The following is a 26,710-nucleotide window of genomic DNA, read 5'->3' on the forward strand; positions in this document are numbered from 1 at the left end:
ACGGCCTTACGAAAGCTGGCTTTTACAATATCGCTGCCGGAACAGACATACGGTAAAATGGAACAGGAGAGAGTGCCTGCGGAATTTTAAGGGAGCGGCTTATATTTGGGCATATTATATTATATTATATTATATTATATTATATTATATTATATTATATTATATTATATTATATTATATTATATTATATTATATTATATTATATTATATTATATTATATTATATTATATTATATTATAATATATTAGGTATCATTGCAATCAAGGTGATGAGATAATAATAATAATAATAATAATAATAATAATAGTAGTAGTAGTAGTAGTAATAGTAATAATATTGCTTTCCCTGGCCACTCTGGGCAGCTCCCAACAGAATATTAAAAGCACTATGAAGATCACAGCCTCAACATGCATTTAAAGCATTTTTGGAGCTCTAAATTGCAGGTAAAACAACTGGCGGGTGGCCAGCGCCATTTTGGCCTCTGTTGTCCAGGGCGCAGGAGCCGCGGGACGTCGGGAAAAGGGGGAAGCCGTTCTCGGTGCCTCCAAGGGAAGGAGGAAAAGGACGAGGTCTCTTCGCGACTTCCTGGGTTATGGGGGTTTATGAGTATAATAATTGATGATTATTGGTTTATTAGCAGGCCAGGAGGAAGGTTGCGCAGGGCAGCCTGGGAAGGGCGAGGGAAAGGCTGTGAGGAAAAGCCTTCTCGGTTTTTCCATCGCTCTGCCCCTCCATCAAGTTTAAATGGAAGAATAAGAGAGAAATAAAATAATAAGAAACAGGACCCTTGTTTGTGAGAAGAAGGGGCAGCAAAGCATGCTGGGAAGAAGGACGTGAGGGAAATGAAATGAAACCCAATAAAGGATAATTTACCAATAATGCTAATATGTGAAACCTAACAAAAGACACTTTCAGATTTATTTATTCAGTTATACGTTGGAAAATGGGTAAATTTCAATTAAAGGAAGCTGGATCCATGTTTGTGAGAAGAAGGGGTAGCAAAGCATGCTGGGAAGAAGGACGTGAGGGAAAGAAACCTAATAAAGGGTAATTTACCAATAACGCTAATAAGTGAAACCTAACCAAAGACAATTTGGGATTAATTTATTTAGTTATACATTGGAAAATGAGTAAATTTCAATTAAAGGAAACAGGATCCATGTTTGTGAGAAGAAGGGGCAGCAAAGCATGCTGGGAAGAAGGACGTGAGGGAAATGAAATGAAACCTGATAGAGGTTAATTTATCCATAAAGCTAATAAGCGAAGCCGAACATAAGACTCCTTGAGATTGAATTATGTGGTTATACACTGGAAAAACGAGTAAATTTCAAATTTATTCATGCTGAGATTCGACCATTGGCCCAACGGAGCTGGCAGTGCATGCTGGGAAGTCTGCCGGTGGAGGCTGGCGGGAGTCGCAGGGCCTTTTGAAGGTGGCCCCTTCCCCTCCGAGGGCCACATGACCCTCCTCGTCCGCCAGGGACTCCAGCGCCTGCAGCCCGTCCAGCTGGCCAGAGTCAACCAAGGGCCGGAGAGGCTGGCAGGGGCAGGGCCCCCAGGAGAGAGAGGGGCCCCTGGGGGATCTGCACTCTGCACGCCCTCAGAGACCAGAGAGGCTGGCAGGGGCAGGGCCCCCAGGAGGGAGAGGGGCCCCTGGGGGGATTTGCACTCTGCACGCCCTCAGAGGCTTCGTAGTCTAAGCTCAGGGGGCTCTCTGAGCCAGCATATCTCTGGGGGATGAGGGTTTTTTTCCCATTTGTCAACATCCTTCTTAAATAGTGGTGCCCGGAATTGGACACAGTATTCCAGCTGCCGCCTGACCAAGGCAGAATAGAGCTGAGTCTTGTAAGCCACTGGTATTAGTAGCAATAAAAGTAATAATAATCACAACAAGATTAGACTTCGTTAACAAATATTTATGCTGCTTAACTGTGTGTGCATTGCAATCACTTATTCATTGTTGTGCGTAGTAATTTTAAGTGCATTCTTAATATTACGATCAATGTGCAATACTTTTAAAATGCATAAATTCTTTAAATATAAACACAGGAATAAATGAAGCTCTAAATTCATCGGATGATGACCTGTGCCACAAACTGGGAACCAGGCAGAGGGCCTTTTCAGTGGTGGCGCCTGCCCTGTGGAACGCCCTCCCCACCTCCTTTCACAATGACTTGCCCAGATTGGCGTAGGCGGCCTGCCACTCCTGTGAGCGCCGGAGTTCCCTCTGCCCTCTCTTCCCGCCTGCCTCGCCCGCACCAAACCCTATTCCTAACCCTGGTCAATGCAATAAAATTAATCGGATCCCAGTCAAGGCTTGGCTAAGGTAAATTGTTGCTCTTTGGAACAGGGAGCAGAGCTTACACAATACAGAAATTAAACCAACAGACTACGGAAGATGTCTTAAATGAATTTCTCAGTTTATTGATGTACAAAGCATAGGAAAACGAAATGATGTGAAGTGAGCTTATGAATGATAGCGCATAAATGCAGGAAAAGGAGCATAGAAAATTGAATACATAGAACTGGCATAACCAAACAGTATTGGGGAATATTAGAATTGATATGGTTAATAGGTAGTCATGACAAAGCAAACGGACTCAAAAACCTAACTCCTCTCTCCCTCCAGCCTATCTTGTTGTGAGATAAATGTAAGTTCCCCACACACAAAATTATTAAAAGATAATAGTTTACAAACTAAGGGCAGTAGACCAGGACTCATTGTAGTCCTTGGCAAAGCAAGGTAGCAAAACATTTCCTCCCATCTTCCTGTTCATGTGAACAGGACTTCCTAAAACCAGGGCTAAGAATGAACACAATCTCTTTCACAGATGAAGAATAAGCAACATGGATGAGCAGGTGTGTTTCCTTTATGCACTTCTGGACATCATGAACATGGACTATTTTAAGAATCAACTGTCCCCTTAATTCCTTGTTGTCAGGTGCTCCTTTGTGTTCAGATCAGGCCTCAGCACAATAATGTAGCACTTGGGAAGGAAGATGCAGCCCAGAAGCCCAGCGCTGGAGGCCAACATAGAGAAGATCTGCACGGCCACCATGTACTTGCCCTTGGTGCTCAGGTAGGTGGGAACAAAGGACACCCAAACACTGCAGAAGACCAGCATGCTGAAGGTGATCAGCTTGGCTTCGTTGAAGGAGCCGGGCAGCTTCCTGGCTAGGAAAGCCACCGTGAAGCAGGTGGCAGCCAAGAAGCCCAGGTAGCCGAGGGCAACGTAAAACATGGCCACAGACCCTTCGTTGCATTGCAGGATGATCTCTCCCACCTGGGAGAACATGTCGGGCTCTGGGAATGGGGGAGAAGAGCCCAGCCAGATGGTGCAGATGAGAACTTGCCCCCCAGAACAGGAGATGACAATGGAGTTGGCCAGACTCTTGCCCAGCCATCTCCTCACCCTGTTCCCGGGCTTTGTGGCCAGGAAGGCCAGCACCACCGTGATGGTCTTTGCCAAGACAGAAGAAACAGCAACTGAGAAGATGATGCTGAAGGCCGTTTGTCGGAGAAGGCAGGTCTGTTTCCTTGGGCGCCCGATGAAGAGGAAGGGGGACAGAAAGGAAAGCAGGAGGGAGACGAGCAGGATGTAGGAGAGGTCCCGGTTGTTGGCTTTGACAATGGGAGTTTCCTTGTATTTAATGAAGATTCCCAACACAATGCCTGCTGTTAAGGACAAGAATAGGACAAGAGAAGTTAACACCATTCCCAAATATTCTTCATAAGTCAGGAAGGTGGTAATCTTGGGGACACATTGATCTCTGCCCTTGTTTGAACGGTGATCTTCTGAGCATTTGGTGCAATGTTCTGCATCTGGGGAAGAGAAAAAGAATGGCTGTAGCATCACTTACATCCCGAATGATCTGTGCTCTATTAACATTGTGATCTAGGATCAACTGAGAGGCAGTGACCACTCCACTTCTGTTAACTGCATTGTTTGGATCCTGCCTATTCCTCTTTGTCTGAACCTTTAAAATGCAGACATTGCTTCCATGCAATGTTTATAGCAGTGAGATCAGAACGGTCCATAGATTATATTGTAATAATTTTCACATGAAGTATTTATTTTTATTGTGCTTTTTCTGTTAGTAATTTGCTGCTTTTCATCGTCTATCCATTATTTTTGATAAGTGTCAACATTATTTCCTTTTTGTGTGGCTTGGTCTAAAAAATCAAAAAGGATTGCTTTGCGGTCATTCCTCTCACAGCTGCCCAGTTTGCACCCCAGATATTTCTTCCTTATGGTCATTCCTATCAACTCACTTCCTGGATGTAATAAAGGTGATTAATACTAAGGAAGTCAAGGAAGGATTCCCATTCCCCTATGTCTGCAGAATTCTCACAAAAAGTGTGTGAGACTGAATTTCTGTCCTGTGTTTACTCTCTCCAGGAATTTCTTCCCCCTTGGAATCACCCACCTTCCCGAGTGGAGAAGGTCCCTTCTGCACACTGAGCACAAGCATAGCAGCAAATGGGCTTTCCTTCTAGGACCACCTTGGCATATCCAGGTCGACATCTTTCTGTACACCTGGAACGAGGTACGGCCTAACCAGAAAGACAAGAAGGTGCAACAAAGAGGAACAGTTAGGAGTATTTGTGGGTATGCAGCGGCGTAGCATGAGTTGTCAGCACCCGGGGCAACGCAAGTAATTTGCGCCCCCTAACCCGGGGCAAGGCAAGTAATTTGCGCCCCCCCAACCCCTAACCTGCGAGTTTCCGCTGGCGCTGCCGCCCAAATGACGTCGCTTGCTCGGAGGAGGAGGGGGGCAGAGAGGCGAGGAAAATTCAACGGCCCAGCAGCTGCAGCAGCAGCGGCGGAGGCAGGGCTGTGAAGAGGGGCTGCCTGGCACGTCCTCCGCGGCGAGCGCTGAGAGCCGCTGCCTGCCGGGCGCCTTCAGCCTGGACGCGCGCACAGCTCGTCGGTTCCGCGAGACATGCGGCTCTGCTACAGCCTGCGCCCGAGGCTCTTCGGCGACTCGGGAGGCATCCAGCACGCCCCCCCCAGATGTTGCGCCCGGTGCGGCCGGCACCCCTGGCACCCCCCACGCTACACCACTGTGGGTATGTAATTCACTCAACGCAATCTCTATAGCATGGTGGTGATCCCTGACAACTGGTCTTGCCAGCTCAGGATGATGGGAGCTGTAGTCCAAAGACAGCTGGGGATCCAAGTTTGGGGAACCCTGATCTACCCCAAGATTTGCAGTTGTGGCCCCCAATGAATCATTCAGGAAATCATCACAGCTCTACATCAATCACATAGAGGTTGGAGAGGGGTCTGTCTGGCAGGGAATCCTGAGAGATCCCAGTTGCCGTTTCCAGCAGCCAAGATCCCCAGTTTCCTGCCATCTCCCCATTCCCTTAATGCGGTCAGTTCTCTTTAGCTGCAGAACATGATCCCTGGAATGCAGCCTTGACCCCTCATCAGGGTCCTTTCAACCCCCCGCTGACCATTGGGGTGACCAGAATATCTTGTGCTTTAAATTGAGTTCAGTACAGCTGAGGTTTGAGCCACAGAACTCTGTTTCCTCTTCTCCATTTACCTGTTTCCCTTCTTAAAAGAACTTCTAAGCAAATGACAATGGGTCTGACATGTGATTCCCCCAAATTTCAGGATTCGAATAATCTCTCACACGGTTCATTCTCGTCTTTGTGTGTGTCAGAGAGAGAGAGAGAAAACGCTTTGCTGTTCAATGCCCAACTGAAAGGAGAGTTGGGGTTTTGGTTTTTTTTTGCCAAATTGCCTTAATTCATTTTCCAAATTTCACCACATCAACCACAAATTAAGACAAATTTAATACAAGTGAGCTTACTCACAAATTTAAAAAAATATGCAATAAATCAGTAATTATCATTTGTAAAATAAATTACTTTTCATCCTCCTGCATGTATGAAAGGTCAATATCCTTTATTTGAGCATCCCAAATTCCCCCCCCCCCTATCTCAGCTGATTTAGAAAGAAGGCGTGCTGGTTCCAGCTGTTACTGGACAGTCAACCTGACATGGTCATTCTGCAGTGGTTGTCAAGGAACAGCACAATCAGGATCTCCTAGCCCCCTCCCCCAATTATCCCCCCTACCTTATTGAATTTCTTGTTCCACTGAATGGCTTCTGGGTTAATGGTGAACTTTATGCCAGCAGATGCTCCTCTCCTTATATTTCCAATTTTCACAAGGACACGAGACTTATTGGGAGACATCGCCCAGTTCATAATATTGAAGTCCGTTGGCATCTCCCAGTTCTCATCCAAGCACAGTCTGCCCCTGGAAGTATTCAGACACCGGACTTCTCTCAAGAAAGGGTGAAGCTGGAATGGCAGGGGAAAGCGCCAGCATTAAGAAACTGGGAAGCTACAACAGGCAATTAATCAAGCCAAAATGGGGAAAACACCAGGGCCAGGGGGGCTATCAGCAAAGTACTATAAGAAATTACAAGATTATTTGGCACAACCACTAAAATGTTTAAGATACTTAGATTGCGCTGATTCTGAAAAAAGATACAGATCTATTATCAGTCAAAAATGATAGGCTGATTTCTCTATTAAATAATGACTATAAACTGTTTGCAGACCTATTGGCAAATGACATGAAAGTGCTATTAATGGATTTAATTCATCAGGACCAGGCTGGTTTTTTGCCAGGCCGCCAGATGAAGGAGAATATAAGGAATATAATTGATATAATAGAATATCTGGAGGTTAGAAATGATAAGCAAGCAGTGTTGATTTTTATAGATGCAGAGAAGGCCTTTGACCATTTTTTCATGGACTTCTACGAAGAAGACTATAGAGATGATGAAATTCAGAGAGTCATGACAGTGGTACCTCAGGTTAAGAACTTAAATTGTTCTGGAGGTCCATTCTTAACCTGACACTGTTCTTAACCTGAGGTACCACTTTAGCTAGTGGGGCCTTACGCTGCCGCTGCGCGATTTCTGTTCTCATCCTGAAGCAAAGTTCTTAACCCCAGATACTATTTCTGGGTTGCCAGAGTCTGTAACCTGAAGCGTCTGTAACCCGAGGTACCACTGTACTTAGAGGAATTGACACAATTTATTCTGACTAACAGACTATGATGATAGTAAACAACGTAATAACAGAAAAACTCAAAATAATGAAAGGGACAAGACAGGGATATCCTCCGTCACCATAATTATTTTAGTTTTAGGGACCCTGGCCAGAAGTAGAAGATCAGATGAAGAAATAAAAGGGATAACATAGGTTAAAGGTAAAGGTAAAGGGACCCCTGACCATTAGGTCCAGTCGCGGCCAACTCTGGGGTTGGGGCCCTCATCTCGCTTTATTGGCCGAGGGAGCCGGCGTCCAGCTTCCGGGTCATGTGGCCAGCATGACTAAGCCGCTTCTGGCGAACCAGAGCAGCACATGGAAACGCCGTTTACCTTCCCGCTGGAGCGGTACCTTTTTATCTACTTGCACTTTGACGTGCTTTCGAACTGCTAGGTTGGTAGGAGCAGGGACCGAGTAACGGGAGCTCACCCCATCACGGGGATTTGAACCGCCGACCTTCTGATCTGCAAGTCCTAGGCTGTGTGGTTTAACCCACAGTGCCACCCGCGTCCCAACATTAGGTTACAAAGCATATAAACTCAAGGCCTTTGCAGATGACCATGTGGTAACTGTAGAAGACCCCATGGCTAGCCAACCAAGGGTCTTGAACAGATTCTCAAGTTGGAGAAGTAGCAGGTTTTAAACTAAATAAAGGTAGAACGAAAGTATTGGTGGAAAATGTGACAGAACTGATGATTGAGAAGAAAGTTTAATATTTAGGAGTATGGATAACAGCTAGAAACATAAATATTTTTAAGAATAACTATACAGGCGCTTGGAAAGAAATGGAAAAAAACCCCAAATAATATATATATATATAAAATAGAGATATCTGGAGGGTGGCAGCACGACAACAGGACTTTTCTGTGGTGGCTCCTCGCTTGGGGGATGTTCTCCCAGAGAGGCTCCCTGGACACCTTTGTGACAAATCTTTAGGTGCCAGGCGAGAAAGTTATTCTGTAACCAGGATTTGGGTGGATAAAACCATCTCTGGGCATTTTAATGTGCTTTTCGTTTGCTTGTTTTCTTTCTTTCCTTTGCTTTTTCTATTCTCATTTTGTATTTTTATTCTGCAAACCACCCTGTGATCTTCAGATGATAGTTGATATAAAAACAGAATAATACTAATATTATTACTACAGACCCTCCAAAGGTCAAAATGGCACCCAGTTGAGAGGTGCTGGAGCTGAGTTCCAGCGAGTTCCCTCTGAAGAAAGCCCTGGGTATAAATAGCAAAATGATCGTTATGGGATGGGACATTCCTATTTTCATCGGAGACATGTTGGAAGGTAAGCTACTATTAGTAATACTAATAGTAACTATGATATTTTACAGGTTTATCCCCAGTCAAGATCAGCATCTGTGTGGACTGCAGTTTGCAAAAGGGGGAAGGAAATACCTGCCACGGCTGAAGCCTTTGGGGTCCCCATTGCTCTCCTTCCTCCACCATCAGCCTCCTCTGGGATCTCGAGGAAAGCGAAGCATGCAAGGCCTGAGCCACAGCTTGAACATGGATGTAAGTGCCATAGCTGTCATCAGACAGGACTCTCTCATGCCATTGGAGCAATGGCTGCAGTTTCTCCTCCTCTCTGCATCTTATCCTGCCTTTCACGGACAACAGATGCTTTGAATATGAACACTGAAATGCTTGATCGAAATAATCCCCTAAATTGGTCCGCAATCTATATTTGCCACCTTTGCTGCTCCTTATTCCAGTCTCAATTGCAAAGAACAGAGAACCATGGAGGTGCTGGAATAGATTTGGAGGGAAGTAAAAGCCAATTGTGTTTTCTGGCAAAGCTGTTGTGATCCAGACTTTCGCCCCTATTTCCTTCTCACAGATATCTTGTCCTACCATGAGTATCGTGATATGCAGTGCATTGGTTATATAGGAAAGAAATACTCCAACTTGTCTCCATAGGAAAAAAGGTTCCCCAGGCCTGATAAATTGATTTGGATCATTTTCTGGTACTCTTTTTGAGAAAGCAATGCAGATCCCTTTGCTGAGCATCAGAGGTTTCACAGCGCTCACAAATCTTTCTCCACTGTCACTGTCTGGAGTGAAGAGGCCAATCCACGTCCATCCAAAATACAGGAGCAATTCAACAATCCCCTGGTACTGACTTTCCTCTTTGGGACTCATCCGGTAGACAAAAGGGAACAGGGTTTTACCTTCGAGAAACTGGACAGTAAAACCATGACAGATCTAGCAAGGAAAGCAAAAGACCAGCAATTTACTTTAATTTCAGCATAACAGATATTTAATTATCTGTAATGACTGATATCTAAATCTCTGCTGGCTGACGCTGATGGGAGTTTTAGTCTGAAACATCTGGAGGTGTCAAGTTGGTGAAGGCTCAGTTTTGAAAAAGGGATGTAGGATCCATAGCTCAGGATTTCCCCATTTTTAAAAATATCCCTACTTGACCCCTCCAAAGAGAAAATAGAATCTTATGGAGTTGAAATTCTTTGTCCCTCCATGCTCTCCCACTAGTTAGTTACCTGTGGGATTTTGTAGATGCCTGACAAGGCTGAAATCACTTTTGAGATGACAGTATTGCTTCTTTCAAGAACAGCCAGGAGGTGATTCTGTTCTCCACAGTGATAATTGGGAATATTGCATCCACTGCCTGCGAGTAACTCTAGCATGGCATCCGAAGTCATCCCTGCATCGAAATAGTTCTCATAGATGTTGTAGCCCAGGGTGATGTTGGGTAAGATCCTGAGATCCTGGTTGATCTCTTGGATGGTGAACAGGAAAGACAACATGTAGCAGGCGAACCTAGGTGACTCCCTGCAATAAATGAATCCTTTCAAAAGAGTGAAACTGATATTCATATTAATGGGAGGAAGGAAACATTATATGATCCACAATGCTTAGATTTATTTATTTATTTATCTATCTATCTATCTATCTATCTATCTATCTATCCATCCATCCATCCATCCATCCATCCATCCTTTTGCATTTATATCAACCCTTTTCCTGTCTAGCATCGAACAAAATTTTGGAGACCTCTGCTCCATGACAGGAACTTTGATGCAAACAGCACACAGAGCTGTTCAACAGTGGAACAGACTCCCTCCAAAGGTGACCATGTGTCATGGATGCTTCAGGTGTGATACCTCCGGGTCCCTTCCATCTCTACAACTCTATGATTCTATTCTACTGTGGTTCTATGAGTAAGCAATGAAGGTGCCCCTCAACATTTGAGATATACTGGGAAGCTGCTCCAGAGGTTGCTTTTGCTGCAGTGGTCTTTGGCGCCTTCCAATGTGCTAGACTACAGGTAGATAACAGACAATTTTATTGAAAGAGGGGAAGCACCAAATACCTCAGTCCCCTTTGACTTGGAAATGAGGCCTGTTGGCTTTCAGGTTTGAGTGTGTGGTAAAATTTATAATTTTGTTCATATTTTTCATCGCTGTCTCCACCAATGAGGACACCCTCTGGTCTTTATTATTTTACATAATTATTTTATTTGAAGCATATCATTCCTGTTCTTCACCCATAGAAATCCAACCATTTTCAGGAGTTTCTTAAAATGCTTCTAATTTTTTTTAAAAAAAATGACAGAAAGGGGAAAGTGCTGGGATTGGAGGAGGAAACCTTTAATGTAGCTGAGACAGATTTCCCCATGATGGGCTGTAGGTCTCCCATTGCATTGTGTAAAGAGAACTGTGACAAGGTTGTTCACAAATGACCCAAATAGAATAAACATAAAATAATCTTAGCAGCTTGGAAATTGCTTGAGTTTCATGCCACCCTCTGGCTTAGGAAGAAACCTCAAACACCTCAATACTTTGAAATGAGGCCAGTGTGTGTGGTCAAAAAAGGAATGATTCCTTTTCATATTTTAGAGATCTAAGTCCACTTACAAGGAACTCCCCTGACATATTATTTTATTTATCCTTTCAATTAAATCACATCTTTCCTGCTCTTCAGCTACCAAAGGTCACCCAGAGGTTCTCAAAATTCCATGTGCAAAACTGTAGCATTCCTTAAGGACAGTTTATGAATTGTCCAAATGGAATAATATTGAATAAAACCTTTGAGCCGTGGAAATTCACTGAGTTTCATGGCATCCTGCAGGTGGGGAAATTCAGTGCATCCTTTTGAACCCTGACCAGATTTCTTGCATTCTTCTAAAAGCAACACAGAGGAATAGGCACAGGATTGTTTTACTTAGGAAGACAGAGGGAATAAGGAAATTGGAGAGGTTTGTGTGGAATCTTCTACTGGACCCCCCAGCTCCCATCAGCCCCAGCCAGCAAGACCAATGGTCAGGGCAGGGCAGTCCTGCAACATCAGCCCTTGGCTCCCCAGCCCTGAGATAGGGGCTCTTTCCTATTTCAACCATTACAAGGACTGGAGGACCGTGAAACCCATCCGCATATGATTTTACATACACTTCATTCCTGATGAAGGGTGTCTGAGTAAAGCTGTATGGCGTTGTCCTAAGAAGGTATTTTGGAGATATGATCCCACTGATGAGAAAGTGTCCCGGCTGGTAGTAATTGCGAACATCCGTTTCATCCCTGACCAGATTCAAGGGGCATTTCGCCTTGTGGTTCCCACAGACTCCAAAGGGCATCATGAGCAGCAGAAGCAGGGATCTCATTCTGGCTCTGCCTCCTCCTCCTCTTACCTGCCAAGGAGGCAAAGCAGAAGAACCCAAAGACTCTTGCAAGGCTAGACTGCCTGGGCTTTACCAATCTGGGTGGTTTTCAACTCTACCTTTGGAGCTAGGAAGCGCAAGGCAGGCACACCCTCTTTCGACAGCTCTGCATCTTGACTCAGTCTGTCTCCAACACAGGAAATATTCTCTGCACCAAATTTTTCAATTAATATTGCCATGCTGTTGTTGCTTTCCGAGGCTCATGCAATCTCCAGAAACATCTCCTGAGCTTTTAGAAGATGAGATCACTATAATTTCGACTATTCTAAGTGGAATAAGTTTCAGCACAATAACTTTCTGGAGTCATGACTGGCTCAAGCGGCAGGTGCAGAACTGGAGAAAAACATGTTGGACAGAAGTCCAGGGGTGTGCTTGGAAGTTGGAAGTTTGGCCTGAACTTTGCTCACAAGCACCAAAGAAGGAGCTGGATCCAACCATGGACTCTCCTTCCTTGGAGGTTTTTAAGCAGAGGTTGGATGGCCACCTGTTGGGATTCTTTAGCTGAGATTCCTGCATTGCAGAGGGTTGGACTAGATGACCTTGGGGTCCCTTTCCAAGCCTCCCATTCTATGATTCATTGGAGGCTTTTAAGAAGAGGTGGGAGAGTCAGGGATGGACAACAGCCAGATGAAGGAGTCCCAGCCTTGTATCCCCGGCATCCTAAGCCCTTTTAAAATGTGGGGGTTGAGGGGGCATTATTGGCTTGTTGTTTTTATTTTGATTATATATGTTGTGGTTTTATATTTTGAACCGCCTTGAGACCTCCAGGGGTAGGGCAATATATAGATTCAGTACATCAATAAATAAAGGAATAAATATGAATAAATAAAAATCAATCAATGGAGAATGCTGAGAAATGCCATCCTCAGTACTGTCAACGGGATACATGGTGGTGGGATCTTGTTTCTTGGAGGCTGCTAGAGACAGAGACTGCTGGAGCCTGCGATGGGGAGGGATTTCTCAAGCCCACCCTCTGGCCGCTTTGGGTGGGTCTGGGCTGCTTGATTCCTGCCGCTCTCTTCTGGTTCTCCCCCTGAAGGGAAGTAGCGCCTTGGGGGCTTCGAAGCAACTTCAAGTGAATTTCCACCCCATCTTTGAAAGGCTTCTCCAACAGAGGGAAGCTCTCTGGATTTGGTTGAGGGGAGAAATGTTGCTCTGAACTTTTGACTCTCCCTTCCCCTTCGACATGTTCTGCAGAAGGTGAGCTTCTGTTGCACATGGAGCCAACTTGCTCCTCGTCTTTGAGCAGAAACTTCTCTACTCATAAACAAATTGTCTGTGCACAAGCCAGGCTAGTATTCTAGCAGCTTTATTATTCTTTATCAATTTATTTATTCTTCTTTATTTATTTACTTATTTAATCTGATTCATAAAATCCAGCAGCACTTGATTAGGCCAATAACCCCTAAAGGACTTTATTTTAAGATAAGCAGGACATTCAGAAAAAAATTTACAAAGTTACTTCAGAACATTAAAAAAGTGAAAATAACAAAACGGACTGAAATTGTATCAGCTTCCTAAGAATCTGGCTGGATGCTATATTTATTAACTTTATTTTTCAAAAAAAAAATTATTAAGTCTCCAAAGATATTCCAAAACACTTGTCTACCTACCAGAGTTTTTTAAAAAACAACTAAATACATAATGCTTCTTGACTCCCCACCCCTCTTGATGTTTGTTTTATTACTCCTTTTTATCACCTGTTTTAAAAAACATGTTTAAGTTATCTAAGCCCCGAAGTCGTATATCAGTGATCCTCTGCTTATATTTCAAATCCTGCCTTTGACTTCAGGTCTGGATGTTAGTATGACAGATAATATAACAATGGTCTCCATTCTTCCTTGAACAATTCTTCCTTATGTCCTCTTAGTTTCGCAGGGAATTTCTCCCTTTCCGCATCTTCCACCAGCTTCATCAGCCATTCCTCCTTGGTGGGGAATTCTCCTTCTTTCCACTTCCGTCTGTATAAAGTCCTGGCTCTTGTGGTTGCATTCAGAAAACCTCACGAACCACCGGCCAGTTTCTCATCTCCCTTTCCTGAGGAATGTTCTGGAGCGAGCGGCCGCAGACCAGATCCAGGCGCTTTGGAAAGAAACTGGTTTTCTGGCTCCGTTTCCAGTGGGGTTTCGGCCATGGGACCAAGAAGCAGCCCAGCAGGCTGGGAAGGGCTGGGACTGCGCCGTCCTTTGGGCCGAGTCCTCTTCTCCAGGCCGGACTGCTGACTGCGGAGTCACTCTGGCCTGGGACTGGGCAGCCATTTTGTCTCTGCCTTCTCTGTCAGGTTTCAGTCAGAGTCAGTCTGCCTCAGTTGTGAGCAGTGTGGAATCTCCACCAAACTCTTTGGAACCATGTTGTTTAGGAAGAAGTTTATTTTAACTCCGTAAAGTCAATTAAAAACTCTGCATTAGTAGTTTACGCTGCGCGTCAGTTTAGGTCTGGCGTCGTTTCCAGACGGTGTTAGTTGGGGAACGCTTTTCAGCTCCGGGAGCCTTGAATGTGGGGTTTACAGGGCTCAATCCTATCCACAGGGCACTGGCTCCCGGTGGAGTACAGGATAATAATAATAATAATAATAATAATAATAATAATAATAATAATAATAATAATAATAATAATAATAATTTATTTATACCCCGCCCATCTGGGCGGCTTCCAGAAAAATATTAAAACACTGTAATGTAGCCTTATGAGGCTTTGCCCTCGGGTGGGAAAAATATTGCGCCTGGGAAAGGGAAGTGGGAGTCAGCAGACACTCAAGGAATAGTTCGGAGAAAAGGCTTTTATTTCTACCATCCATGAACTGGGAGAAGGAGCAAGTGGGATAAGTCACAAAAAGCATGCACGAGTTCACAATCATGTGCACAGAGCATATATACCCCTTTCCAGTTCCCTCCCCCTTTCTCCTCCCTCAGGAGTCCTGCCCCATCTTGAGCATGTACAGAAAGCTGTCTTGGGACTATTGCGGACTCTTGGCAGGAAAGGGGGTGAGGGGGTTTTCAGAGTGTTCCCGCTGTTTCATTCTTGGGCTTTGGCATGGTTCCCGGAGAGAAAGCAAGTTGCAATGTGGTTCTGAGAAAGGCCTGAGAAGACAATGGGCTCTGTTCTCTACCTTGTTGCAATCTTTTTAGTTACAGCAAGCGGAATGTTTCTGATGCTTAGCTGCTGAGAAAATGATTTTGAAAAGCTTTGAGAAGCTTTGAGCCTGCTTGGGGGGGGGGGGTGACTTCGGGCCTAGGTGAGGTCAACTGTCCTCACCTTCCTTCAGTAATACATCAAACATTGAAAGCTTCCCTAAACAGGGCTGCCTTCAGATGTCTTCTAAAAATCTGGTAGTTGAATAATCATATGTAGGATAAAGTTTAAGGTGCTGGTTTAACCTTTAAAGTCCTATACAGCGTAGGACCCTCATACCTACAGGACCACCTCTCCTGGTATGTCCCATGGAGGACCTTACTTGGGGAATGTTTTTCAGCTCCGGGAGCCTTGAATGTGGGGTTCCACAGGGCTGAATCCTATCCCCACATTGTTTAACATCTACATAAAACCGCTTTTCAGTCAAGGCTTGGCTAAGGTCAGCTGCTACTCTTTGGAACAGGGAGCTTACACGATACAGAAATTAAACCAACAGACTACGGGAGATAAATTAATTTCTCAGTTTATTGATATACAAAACTTAGGAGAACGAAATGACATGAAGTGCACTTGTAAATGACACAGCATACAAAAGATTCCCACCCATCTTACTGTTCATGTGAACAGGACTTCCTAAAACCCAGGCTAAGAATGAACACATGAACACATTCTCTTTCAGAGATGGAGAATGAGCAACATGGATGAGTAGCTGTGTTTCCTTTAGGCACTTCTGGACATAGGGAACATGGACTATTTTAAGAATCAGGTGTTCCCTTAATTCCTTGTTGTCAGGTGCTCCTTTGTGTTCAGATCAGGCCTCAGCACAATAACGTAGCACTTGGGAAGGAAGATGCAGCCCAGAAGCCCAGCACTGGAGGCCAACATAGAGAAGATCTGCACGGCCACCATGTACTTGCCCTTGGTGCTCAGGTAGGGGGGCACAAAAGACACCCAAACACTGCAGAAGACCAGCATGCTGAAGGTGATCAGCTTGGCTTCGTTGAAGGAGCCGGGCAACTTCCTGGCTAGGAAAGCCACCGTGAAGCAGGTGGCAGCCAAGAAGCCCAGGTAGCCGAGGGCAACGTAAAACATGGCCACAGACCCTTCGTTGCATTGCAGGATGATCTCTTCCACCTGGGAGCGCATGTCGGGCTCTGGGAATGGGGGAGAAGAGCCCAGCCAGATGGTGCAGATGAGAACTTGCCCCCCAGAACAGGAGATGACAATGGAGTTGGCCAGACTCTTGCCCAGCCATCTCCTCACCCTGTTCCCGGGCTTTGTGGCCAGGAAGGCCAGCACCACCGTGATGGTCTTTGCCAAGACAGAAGAAACAGCAACTGAGAAGATGATGCTGAAGGCCGTTTGTCGGAGAAGGCAGGTCTGTTTCCTTGGGCGCCCGATGAAGAGGAAGGAGGACAGAAAGGAAAGCAGGAGGGAGACGAGCAGGATGTAGGAGAGGTCCCGGTTGTTGGCTTTGACTATGGGAGTTTCCTTGTATTTAATGAAGATTCCCAACACAATGCCTGCTGTTAAGGACAAGAAGAGGGCAACGGAAGCTAAAACAATTCCCAAATATTCTCCATAAGTCAGGAAGATGATAATCTTGGGGACACATTGATCTCTGTCCTTGTTTGAATGGTGATCTTCTGGGCATTTGGTGCAATGTTCTGCATCTGGGGAAGAGAATAAGAGTGGCTGCAGCATCACTTACATCCCTAATGATCTGTGCTCTATTATGTTTTGAAGAAATCCTAGAGATTTCTTCCTTATGATCATTCCTTTCAACTCTCTTCCAGGATGTAATGAAGGTGATTAATCCTAAAGAAGTTGAGGAAGGAGCCACATTCCACAATGTCTGCAGAATTCTCACAAAAAGTGTTTGAGACTGGATTTCTGCCCTGTGTTTACTCTCTCCAGAAATACCTTCCCCCTTGGAGTCACCCACCTTCCTGGGCGGAGAAGGTCCCTTCCGCACACCGAGCGCAAGCATAGCAGCAAATGGGCTGTCCTTCTAGAACCACCTTGGCATATCCGGGTCGACATCTTTCTGTACACCTGGAACGAGGTATGGCCTAACCAGAAAGACAAGAAGGTGCAACAAAGAGGAACAGTTAGGATTATTTGTGAGTATGTAATGCACTCATGGAATGAATTCAAATGGATCTCTCGGCTGCAGCCTTTGACCCCTCATCAGGGTCCTTTCAACCCCCCACTGACCATTGGGGTGACCAAAATATCTTTTTCTTCGTAATTCGTTCAGGACAACTGAGGTTTGCGCCACAGAACTCTGTTTCCTCTTCTCCATTTACCTGCTTCCCTGCTTAATAAATCTTCAAAGAAAATGGCATTGGAGTCTGAAATGTGATTTCCCAAATTTCAGTATTCTGATAATCTCTCAACCACTAATTAAGACAAATTTAATATGACTTTTCCAAATATTGGTTTCCCTCACTCTGTTCTTGAGGCATGCAAGGTTTCCTCTCGTCATCGATGTATTTCCCTAATTATTTCTAGTTCACGTGCCATTCCTTAACATCAAACTTATATTACAATAGGGTTTGTTTGTTTTTAACTTCTCATCCTTCACCAACAGCCGTGCACTTCTCAATTCCTGCACGTAATATAGTTTATCATTTGCAACATCTACAAGTGACCTTACTCCACAAATTACAAAATTAAAATAATCCACACTAAATCAGTAATTATCATTTCAATAATAATAATAGTAATTGGACTCGATGGCCCTTGTGGTCTCTTCCAACTCTATGATTCTATGAATTATAATTATTTATTATTTATACCCCGCCAATCTGGCTGGACTTCCGCAGCCACTCTGGGCAGCTTCCAAAAGAATATTAAAATACCGTAATACATCATTAAAAGCTTCCCTAAACAGGGCTGCCTTCAGATGTCTTCTAAAAGCCTGGTAGTTGTTGTTCTCTTTGACATCTGATGGGAGGGTGTTCCACAGGGAAGGCACCACTACCGAGAAGGCCCTCTGCCTGGTTCCCTGTAACTTGGCTTCTCGCAGTGAGGGAACCGCCAGAAGGCCCTCGGTGCTGGACCTTGGCGTCCGGGCAGAACGATGGGGGTGGAGACGCTCCTTCAGATATACGGGACCAAGGCCGTTTAGGGCTTTAAAGGTCAGCACCAATACTGGTAAACAGCTGCCCTGGACACAGATTTGACCTGTGCCTCCATGGACAGCTGTGAGTCCAAAATGACTCCCAGGCTGCGCACCTGGTCCTTCAGGGGCACAGTTACCCCATTCAGAACCAGGGAATCCTCCACACCTGCCCACCTCCTGTCCCCCAAAAACAGTACTTCTGTCTTGTCAGGATTCAACCTCAATCTGTTCGCCGCCATCCATCCTCCAACCGCCTCCAGACACTCACACAGGACCTTCACCGCCTTCACTGGTTCTGATTTAAAAGAGAGGTAGAGCTGGGTATCATCCGCATACTGATGAACACCCAGCCCAAACCTCCTGATGATCTCTCCCAGCGGCTGCATGTAAATGTTGAAAAGCATGGGGGAGAGGACAGAACCCTGAGGCACCCCACAAGTGAGAACCCAGGGGTCTGAACACTCATCCCCCCCACCACTTTCTGAACACGGCCCAGGAGGAAGGAGCGGAACCACTGTATAACAGTGCCCCCAGCTCCCAGCCCCTCCAGAAGGATGCTATGGTCGATGGTATCAAACGCCGCTGAGAGATCCAGCAGAACTAGGAAACAGCTCTCACCTTTGTCCCTAGCCTGCCGGAGATCATCAATCAGTGCAACCAAGGCAGTTTCAGTCCCATGATGAGGCCTGAATCCCGACTGGAAGGGATCCAAATGGTCCACTTCTTCCAGGCGTGCCTGGAGTTGTTCAGCAACCACTCGCTCAATCACCTTGCCCAGGAATGGAAGATTTGAGACTGGGCGATAGTTGGCTATCGTGGCCGCATCTAAAGATGGTTTTTTAAGAAGTGGTTTAATAACCGCCTCTTTCAGCGGGTCTGGGAAGGCTCTCTCACGGAGGGAAGCATTCACCACCCCACGAAGCCCATCGCCCAGCCCTTCCCGACTAGCTTTTATAAGCCAGGATGGGTAAGGATCAAGGAGACAAGTGGTTGGTTTCACTCGTCCAAGCAGCCTGTCCACATCCTCAGGGGTAACAGAATGGAATTGATCCCACACAACTTGACTAGACAGGACTCTAGCACTCTCCTGCCCCGGCCCTGCTCCCACGGTGGAGTCTACCTCTTCTCGAATCTGAGCGACTTTATCTGCAAAAAACTTTGCAAAGTCATTGCAGGAGATCATGTGGCCCGTACTGGGCCCTGATGGAGCAGGTGGTTCCGCTAAATTGTGAACCACCTGAAAAAGTCTCCTGCTGCTGTTTTCCGCAGATGCAATAGAGGCGGTGAAGAAAGTCTTCTTCGCTGTCGCTATCGCCACTTGGTAGGATCGACATTGAGCTCTAACCCGTGTCCAGTCAGATTCAGAATGGGTTATCCGCCACCGGCACTCTAGCCATCTCAACGATTGTTTCATTGCCCTCAGATCCGTGGAAAACCACGGGGCTGTCCGGGCTCCATGCAATCGGAGAGGGCGCTTTGGAGCCAAACAGTCAATAGCCCTGGTTAACTCCACATTCCAGTGGGCCACCAGGGAATCAGCTGAAAGGCCATCAACATGGGATAAAGCATCCCCTACCACTCTCTGGAAACCATTTGGATCCATTAAGTGGCGGGGGCGGACCATCTGAATCGGCCCCACCTCCCTGCAGAGGGGAAGGGTCACAGAGAAGTCCAGTTGCACCAGGAAGTGATCTGACCATGGCACTTCTTTGGTTTCACTTTTACTTAGTGTCAGATCACCAGCATCCATCGAGGTGAACACCAGGTCCAAGGCATGTCCGTGACTATGAGTTGGGCCAGACTTATTCAGGGGCAGCCCCATGGAGGCCATGCTTTCCACGAAGTCCCGAGCGGCCCCTTGTAAGGTCGTGTCGGCATGGATGTTAAAATCCCCTAGGACAACCAAACTAGGTGTCTCCAGGAGGACATCCGCCACGACCTGAAGCAGCTTGGGCAGGGAATCCTTGGTGCAGTGGGGAGGTCGGTACACCAATAGGAATCCTGTACTGCCCCTATTGCCCAACTTCCAGAACATGCATTCAGAGAACTAGGTCTTTCCAATAGGACGCCTGGTGCAAACTAATGACTTCCTAAAATACACTGCAACCCCTCCCTCCCCGCCCACAAGGCCTGGGTTGCTGTGCGTAAGAGAAACGTGGTGGACAAGCAGCGGCAAGGACAGGCCCATCTGCTTCATCCAACCAGGTCTCTGTCACACATGCCAGGTCAAATCCTCCATCCACAATCAGGTCGTGGATGGCAGTGGTTTTATTCATCATTGACCTGGCATTGCACAGCAACACTTTCAGGTCATGTGGGTTTCCCTTGCTGATTCCAGTATCCTTCCGGTCAGGACCAGACCTGGAGGCAGGGATAGTCCTCAGACAACGACTAAGCCTGCTTCCTCGGTAATGACATGGTCTGGTCTTAGCGTAACTCCTCCTCCTACCCATGATCACTGAGATCGATTGTCCCAGTGCATCCCCCCCTGTGGAACCTGCCCCAGCCATTTTGTTTGCTGGGACCCACTCCCAGGCAGCTCTGACCCCTCCCCTTAAAATCAAATTAAAGCCTATACAAAAAACAAACTAACAGAACAATAAAACTAGAAAAACAAAAAACAAAGTTACAAACACAACATAATTAAATTAAACAAATTCCCACACCCAACTAAACACCCACCCCACCCCACACACCCGAGGCCTCCCTGGAGCCCCATAAGCTGTGGAGGTGAGTATGGGGCCTGCCCCCAGGACCAAGGTGGAAAATGGGCTTCAGGGGGGAGCGGTCCTCCCCAAGACTCACCGGCAAAGCAACAGCAATTGCTTTCCATCCTTCTGCATGTATGAAAACCCAATTGTTCACTTTTACTAGGTGTTTTCCCTTTTCTTCTACGTAGTCCATTCGGTTAAAGATTCTGTCCAGAATTCTTAAATTCTCAGTATGGCTCGGAAATAGATGGTGTCTTCTCTGAGGACCCCTGGGCTCTATCCTGTCTTTGAGCACCCCAAATTCCCCTCCTATCTCAGCTGTTGTTTAAAGAAGGAGTGGTGGTTGCAGCTGTTATTGGATGGTCAAGACATCATTGGTCAACCTGATATGGTCATTTTTCAGCGGTTGTTCAAGGAACAGCATAATCAGGATCTCCTAGCCTCCCCTCTCTGTGATTCCCCTTACCTTGTTGAATTTCTTGGGCCACTCAATGGCTTCTGGGTTAATGGTGAACTTTATGCCAGCAGACGTCTCTCTCCTTATATTCCCAATTTTCACAAGGTCACGAGACTTATTGGGAGACATCACCCAGTTCATAATATCGAAGTCCGTTGGCAGCTCCCAGTTCTCATCCAAGCACAGCCTGCCTCTGGAAGTATTCAGACACCGGATTTCTCTTAAGAAAGGGTGAAGCTGGAATGACAGGGGAAAGCGCCAGCACTGAGAAACCTTGAAGCCAAGATGGATATCTCAGTCCTACTCACTTCAGCCTCTTATGATTTGGGGCCTGCGTGTATCTCATGTAGACTGGAATTCCTATTCAGCCATTTCTCTTACTACAGACCCTGCAAGTGCCCCAATTTTCCAGGGATGTCCCTGAATTAGAGACAGTTTTTCATGTGATCCCGAAATTTCCCACTTTTACTTAGAATGTCCGTATATTCATTGGAGAAATGTTGGCGGATGTGGAGTTTTTCAGCCCACAAGCCGTTCAATCCTATATCAGGAATTTTTAAATGTTTAATATTTTAGTATGAATTTCTTTATGTTGGGAGCTGCCCAGAGTGAGGAGGCAACTGAAGAAGATGTATAAACAGTGCTATTTTTCTAGAAAAGAAGGTGCCGGAACTCACCATGAACACCTCCCTCTGAGAATGGCAATGGCACCCACCTGAGAGGGGCCAAAACTGAATTCCAGAGAGTTCCCACCTGAAAAAAAGCCCTGGCTATAAACAGAAAGATTATCATTATGGAATGGGATGTTTCTATTTTCATCAGAGAAATGTTGGGCGGTATGCTACTTTTATTAATACTAATAGTAACTATGATATTTTACAGGTCTATCCCCAGTCAAGATCAGCATCTGTGTGGACTGCAGTTTGCAAAAGGGGGAAGGAAATACCTGCCACGGCTGTAGCCTTTGGGGTCCCCATTGCTCTCCTTCCTCCACCATCAGCCGCCTCTGGGATCTCGATGAAAGCGAAGCATGCAAGGCCTGAGCCACAGCCTGAACATTGATGTAAGTGCCATAGCTGTCATAAGACAGGACTCTCTCACGCTCCTCTTGGGGCAATGGCTGCAGTTTCTCCTCCTCTCTGCATCTTATCCTGCCTTTCACGGACAACAGATGCTTTGAATATGAACACTGAAATGCTTGATTGAAATAATCCCCAAGATTGGTCTGCAATTTATATTTGTCACCTTTGCTGCTCCTTATTCCAGTCTGAATTGCAAAGGACAGAGAACCATGGAGGTGCTGGAATAGATTTGGAGGGAGGAAAAAGCCAATTCTGATTTCTAGCAAAGCTGTTGTGATCCAGACTTTTGCCCCTATTTCCTTCTCATAGATATTGCTTATTACTATGAGTATTGTGATACCCAGTGCATTGGTTATATAGGAAACAAATACCCCAACTTGTCTCCATAGGAAAAAAGGTTCCCCAGGCCTGATAAATTGATTTAGATCATTTTCTGGTACTTTTTTTGATAAAGCAATGCAGATCCCTTTGCTGAGCATCAGAGGTTTCACAGCGCTCTCAAATCTTTCTCCACTGTCATTGTCTGGAGTGCAGAGGCCAATCCACGTCCATCCAAAATACAGGAGCAATTCAACAATCCCCTGGTACTGACTTTCCTCTTTCGGACTCATCCGGTAGACAAAAGGGAACAGGGTTTTACCTTCGAGAAACTGGACAGTAAAACCATGACTGATCTAGCAAGGAAAGCAAAAGATCAGCAATTTATTTTACTTTCAGCATAACAGATATTTAATTATCTGAAATGACTGATATCTAAATCTCTGCTGGCTGAGGCTGATGGGAGTTTTTGTCTGAAACATCTGGAAGTGTCAAGTTGGTGAAGGCTCAGTTTTGAAAAAGGGATGTTGGATCCATAGCTCAGGATTTCCCCATTTTTAAAAATATCCCTGCTTGACCTATCCAAAGAAAAAGTAGAATTTTATGCAGTTGAAATTCTCTGTCCCTCCATGCTCTCCCACTAGTTAGTTACCTGTGGGGTTTTGTAGATGCCTGACAAGGCTGAAATCACTCTTGATATGACAGTATTGCCTCTTTCAAGAACAGCCAGCAGGGGATTCTGTTCTCCACAGTGATAATTGGGAATATTGCATCCACTGCCTGCAAGCAGCTCTAGCATGGCATCCGAAGTCATCCTTGCATCGAAATAGTTCTCATAGAGGTTGTAGCCCAGAGTGATGTTGGGTAAGAGCCTGAGATCCTGGTTGATCTCTTCGATGGTGAAAAGGAAAGACAACATGTACCAGTAGGACCTATTTGCCTCCCTGCAATAAATGAATCCTTTAAAAAGAGTGAAACGTATATTCATATGAATGTGGGTGGGGATGTTATATTATTCACAAAGATTAGTATTTATTCATCCTATTGCATTAATATCAAACCTTTTGCTTTCTAGCATAGAACAAAAATTTGGAAATCTCTGCTTTGATGCAAACAGCACACAGAGTTGTTTAACAGTGGAACAGACTCCCTCCGAAGGTGACCATGTGTCATGGATGCTTCAGGTGAGATTCCTCCAGGTCCCTTCCATCTCTACAACTCTATGATTCTTTTCTACTGCGGTTCTATGAGTAAGAAATGAAGGCTCCCCTCAAAATTTGTGATATACTGGGAAATTGCTGCAAAGGCTGCTTTTGCTGCAGTGGTCTTTGGCTTTTTCCAAGGGGCTAGAATAAGAGACAATTTTATTGAAGGAGGAGAAGCACCAAATACCTTAGTCCTCTTTTAGTTACAAATGAGGACTTGTGGCTTGCAGGTTTGAGTGTGTGTTAAAATTCTGGATCAGCCACTACACCAATGAGGACACCCCCTGGTCTGTATTTTTCCATATAATCATTTTATTTGAAGCATATCATCCCTGCTCTTCACCCATAAAAATCTAACCATTTTCAAAAGTTACTTAAAGGTAAAGGGACCCCTGACCATTAGGTCCAGTCGTGGCTGACTCTGGGGTTGCGGCGCTCATCTCGCTTTACTGGCCGAGGTAGCCGGCATACAACTTCCAGGTCATGTGGCCAGTAGGACTAAGCCGCTTCTGGCGAACCAGAGCAGCGCATGGAAACGCCGTTTACCTTCCCGCCAGAGCGGTACCTATTTATCTACTTGCACTTTGACGTGCTTTCGAACTGCTAGGTTGGCAGGAGCAGGGACCGAGCAACAGGAGCTCACCCCGTGGCGGGGATACGAACCACCGACCTTCTGATCGGCAAGTCCTAGGCTGTGTGGTTTAACCCACAGTGTCACCCGGGTCCCTCAAGAGTTACTTAAGACACTTCTAATTTTTTTAAATCAGCCACTAAACGTCACGCAGAGGGTCTTAAAAATTCATTTGTAAAACTAAGATTCCTTGACGACAGTTGCTAAATTGTCCAAATGAAATAATATTGAATAAAGCCTTTGAGCCTTGGCATCCTGCAGGTGAGGAAATACATTGCATCCTTTTGATCCCTTATCAGATTCATTGGCATCCTTGCAGTCTACTGAAAGCAACACAGAATCAAAGGTAGGAGAGTGTTTCACTAAGGAAGACCCAGAGAACATTGAAATAGGACAGGTTTGTGTGGAATCTTTTAGAGGACCCCCCCCCAGCGCCCATCACCCCCAGCCAGCAAGACCAATGGTCAGGTCCTGCAACATCAGCCCTTGGCTCCCCAGCCCTGAGGAAGGAGCTATTTCCTTGATAAATAAGAACCACTAGAAGAACTGGAGGACCATGAAACTGTGAAGTACATACTTTTCAATCCTGGCGAAGGGTGTCTGAGAAAAGTCGTATTGAGTTTCCTTAAGGTATTTTGGAGATATGATCCCACTGATGAGAAAGTGTCCAGGCCGGTAGTAATTGCGAGCATCCGTTTGATCCCTGACCAGATTCAAGGGGCATTTCGCCTTGTGGTTCCCGCAGACTCCACAGGGCATCATGAGCAGCAGCAGAAGCAACAGAAGGAGCAGGGATCTCATTCTGGCTCTGCCTCCTCCCACCAAGAAGACAACGCAGAAGAACCCAAAGACTTGCAAAATCAGACTGCCTGGGCTTTCCCAATCTGGGTGGTTTTCAACTCTACCTTCGGAGCTAGGAACCCCAAGGCAGGCACACCCCTCTTACGCCAGCTCTGCATCTTGACTCAGTCTGTCTCCAACACAGGAAAAATTCTCTGCACCAACTTTTTCTTTCCCAGACCCAGCGCAATTAATATTGTCATGTTGCTTTCCAAGGCTCATGCAATCTCCAGAAATATCTCCTGAGCTTTCAGAAGATGAGATGACTATAATTTTGATTATTCCAAGTGGAATAAGTTTCATGACACTAACTTTCCGAAGTCTTGAATGGCTCAGGCAGCAGGTGCAGAGCTGGAGAAAAACATGATGGCGAAAAGTCAAAAGGTGTTTTGGGGAATTGGAAGTTTGGCCTGAACTTTGCTCCCAAGGACCAAAGAAGAGGCCTGCATCTGGATCCAACCATCGACACTCCTTCCTTGGAGGTTTTTAAGCAGAGTTTGGATGGCTATCTGTTAGGGATGCTACAGGTTGAATTGCTATAAGACTCAGAAGTGCCTGGCGTGCTCTGGTCCATGGGGTCACGAAGAGTCGGACACGACTAAACGACTAAACAACAACAACAACAAGAGAGCCAGTGTGGTGTAGTGGTTAAGAGCGGTGGACTCGTAACTTGGTGAACCGGGTTCGCTTCCCCACTCCTCCACCTGCAGCTGCTGGGTGACCTTGGGTCAGTCACACTTCTCTGAAGTCTCCCAGCCCCACTCACCTCACAGAGTGTTTGTGGTGGGGAAGGAAGGGAAAGGAGATTGTGAGCCGCTTTGAGACTCCTTAGGGTAGTGATAAAGCGGGATATCAAATCCAAACTCTTCTCCTTCTTCTAGTTGGCCACTTTGGATGGATTTGATTCCTGCCAATCCCTTCTGGTTCTCCCCCTGAAGGGAAGTAGCACGTTGGTGGTTTTAAAGCAACTTCAAGTGAAATTCCACCACTTCTTTGAAAACTTCTCCAACAGAGGGAAGCTCTCTGGGGTTGGTGGAGGGGAGAAAGGTTGCTCTGAACTTTCGACTCTCCCTTCCCCTTCGACATGTTCTGCGGAAGGTGAGCTTCTGTTGCACATGGAACCAACTTGTTCCCCGTCTTTGAGCAGAAACTTCTCAACTCATAAACAAATTGTCTGTGCACAAGCCAGGCTAGCATTCTAGCAGCTTTGTTATTCTTTATCAATTTATTAATATGTATGTATCTATTTATTTGACCTATTTCCTAAAATCCATGCACCATTTAATTAGGGAAATAACTGTTGCTAATCTCCCTTTGCTGAGCAAGGTTTTGGAGCATGTGGCCGCACACCAGATGGTGGTGGTGGTTCCAGTCCTACTTGGATGGTCATTCCCAGACGGTGTTACTTTTCAGCGCTGGGAACCTTGAATGTGGGGTTCCGCAGGGCTCAGT

General features: G+C 45.7%; 3 protein-coding genes and 1 long non-coding RNA gene across 4 annotated transcripts in view; 1 reads left to right on the forward strand and 3 right to left on the reverse strand.

Moving 5' to 3' along the window:
• The window catches only part of LOC308577782, a 31,048-nt gene extending 19,210 nt beyond the window's left edge, over window positions 1-11,838 (forward strand). Inside the window, exon 3 of the long non-coding RNA XR_014003682.1 lies at window positions 11,370-11,838. This is a non-coding gene — a long non-coding RNA (uncharacterized lncRNA). The remainder of the gene's footprint in view (window positions 1-11,369) is intronic.
• LOC308577516 (vomeronasal type-2 receptor 26-like) lies at window positions 2,527-25,159 on the reverse strand. The gene is made up of 6 exons (XM_081177785.1): window positions 24,996-25,159; window positions 9,579-9,870; window positions 8,476-9,282; window positions 6,090-6,317; window positions 4,429-4,555; window positions 2,527-3,823 (listed from the first exon to the last, which is right to left on the reverse strand). Exons 2-6 carry the CDS (start codon window positions 9,843-9,845, stop codon window positions 2,925-2,927), a joined length of 2,328 nt encoding a protein of 775 aa, XP_081033911.1. The 5' UTR covers window positions 9,846-9,870; window positions 24,996-25,159; the 3' UTR covers window positions 2,527-2,924.
• Window positions 15,222-26,710, reverse strand: part of LOC308577744 (vomeronasal type-2 receptor 26-like) — a 56,494-nt gene continuing 45,005 nt past the window's right edge. The window contains exon 7 of the mRNA XM_081178170.1: window positions 15,222-15,516. The gene's annotated coding sequence lies outside the window, so the exon portion shown is untranslated. The remainder of the gene's footprint in view (window positions 15,517-26,710) is intronic.
• LOC308577753 (vomeronasal type-2 receptor 26-like) lies at window positions 15,554-23,202 on the reverse strand. Its single transcript, XM_081178185.1, has 4 exons — window positions 22,129-23,202; window positions 21,192-21,419; window positions 16,833-16,959; window positions 15,554-16,560 (listed from the first exon to the last, which is right to left on the reverse strand). Exons 1-4 carry the CDS (start codon window positions 22,873-22,875, stop codon window positions 15,662-15,664), a joined length of 2,001 nt encoding a protein of 666 aa, XP_081034311.1. The 5' UTR covers window positions 22,876-23,202; the 3' UTR covers window positions 15,554-15,661.

Source organism: Podarcis bocagei, assembly GCF_964188305.1.
Source record: "Podarcis bocagei genome assembly, chromosome: 18".
Classification (NCBI taxonomy): Eukaryota; Metazoa; Chordata; class Lepidosauria; order Squamata; family Lacertidae; genus Podarcis; species Podarcis bocagei.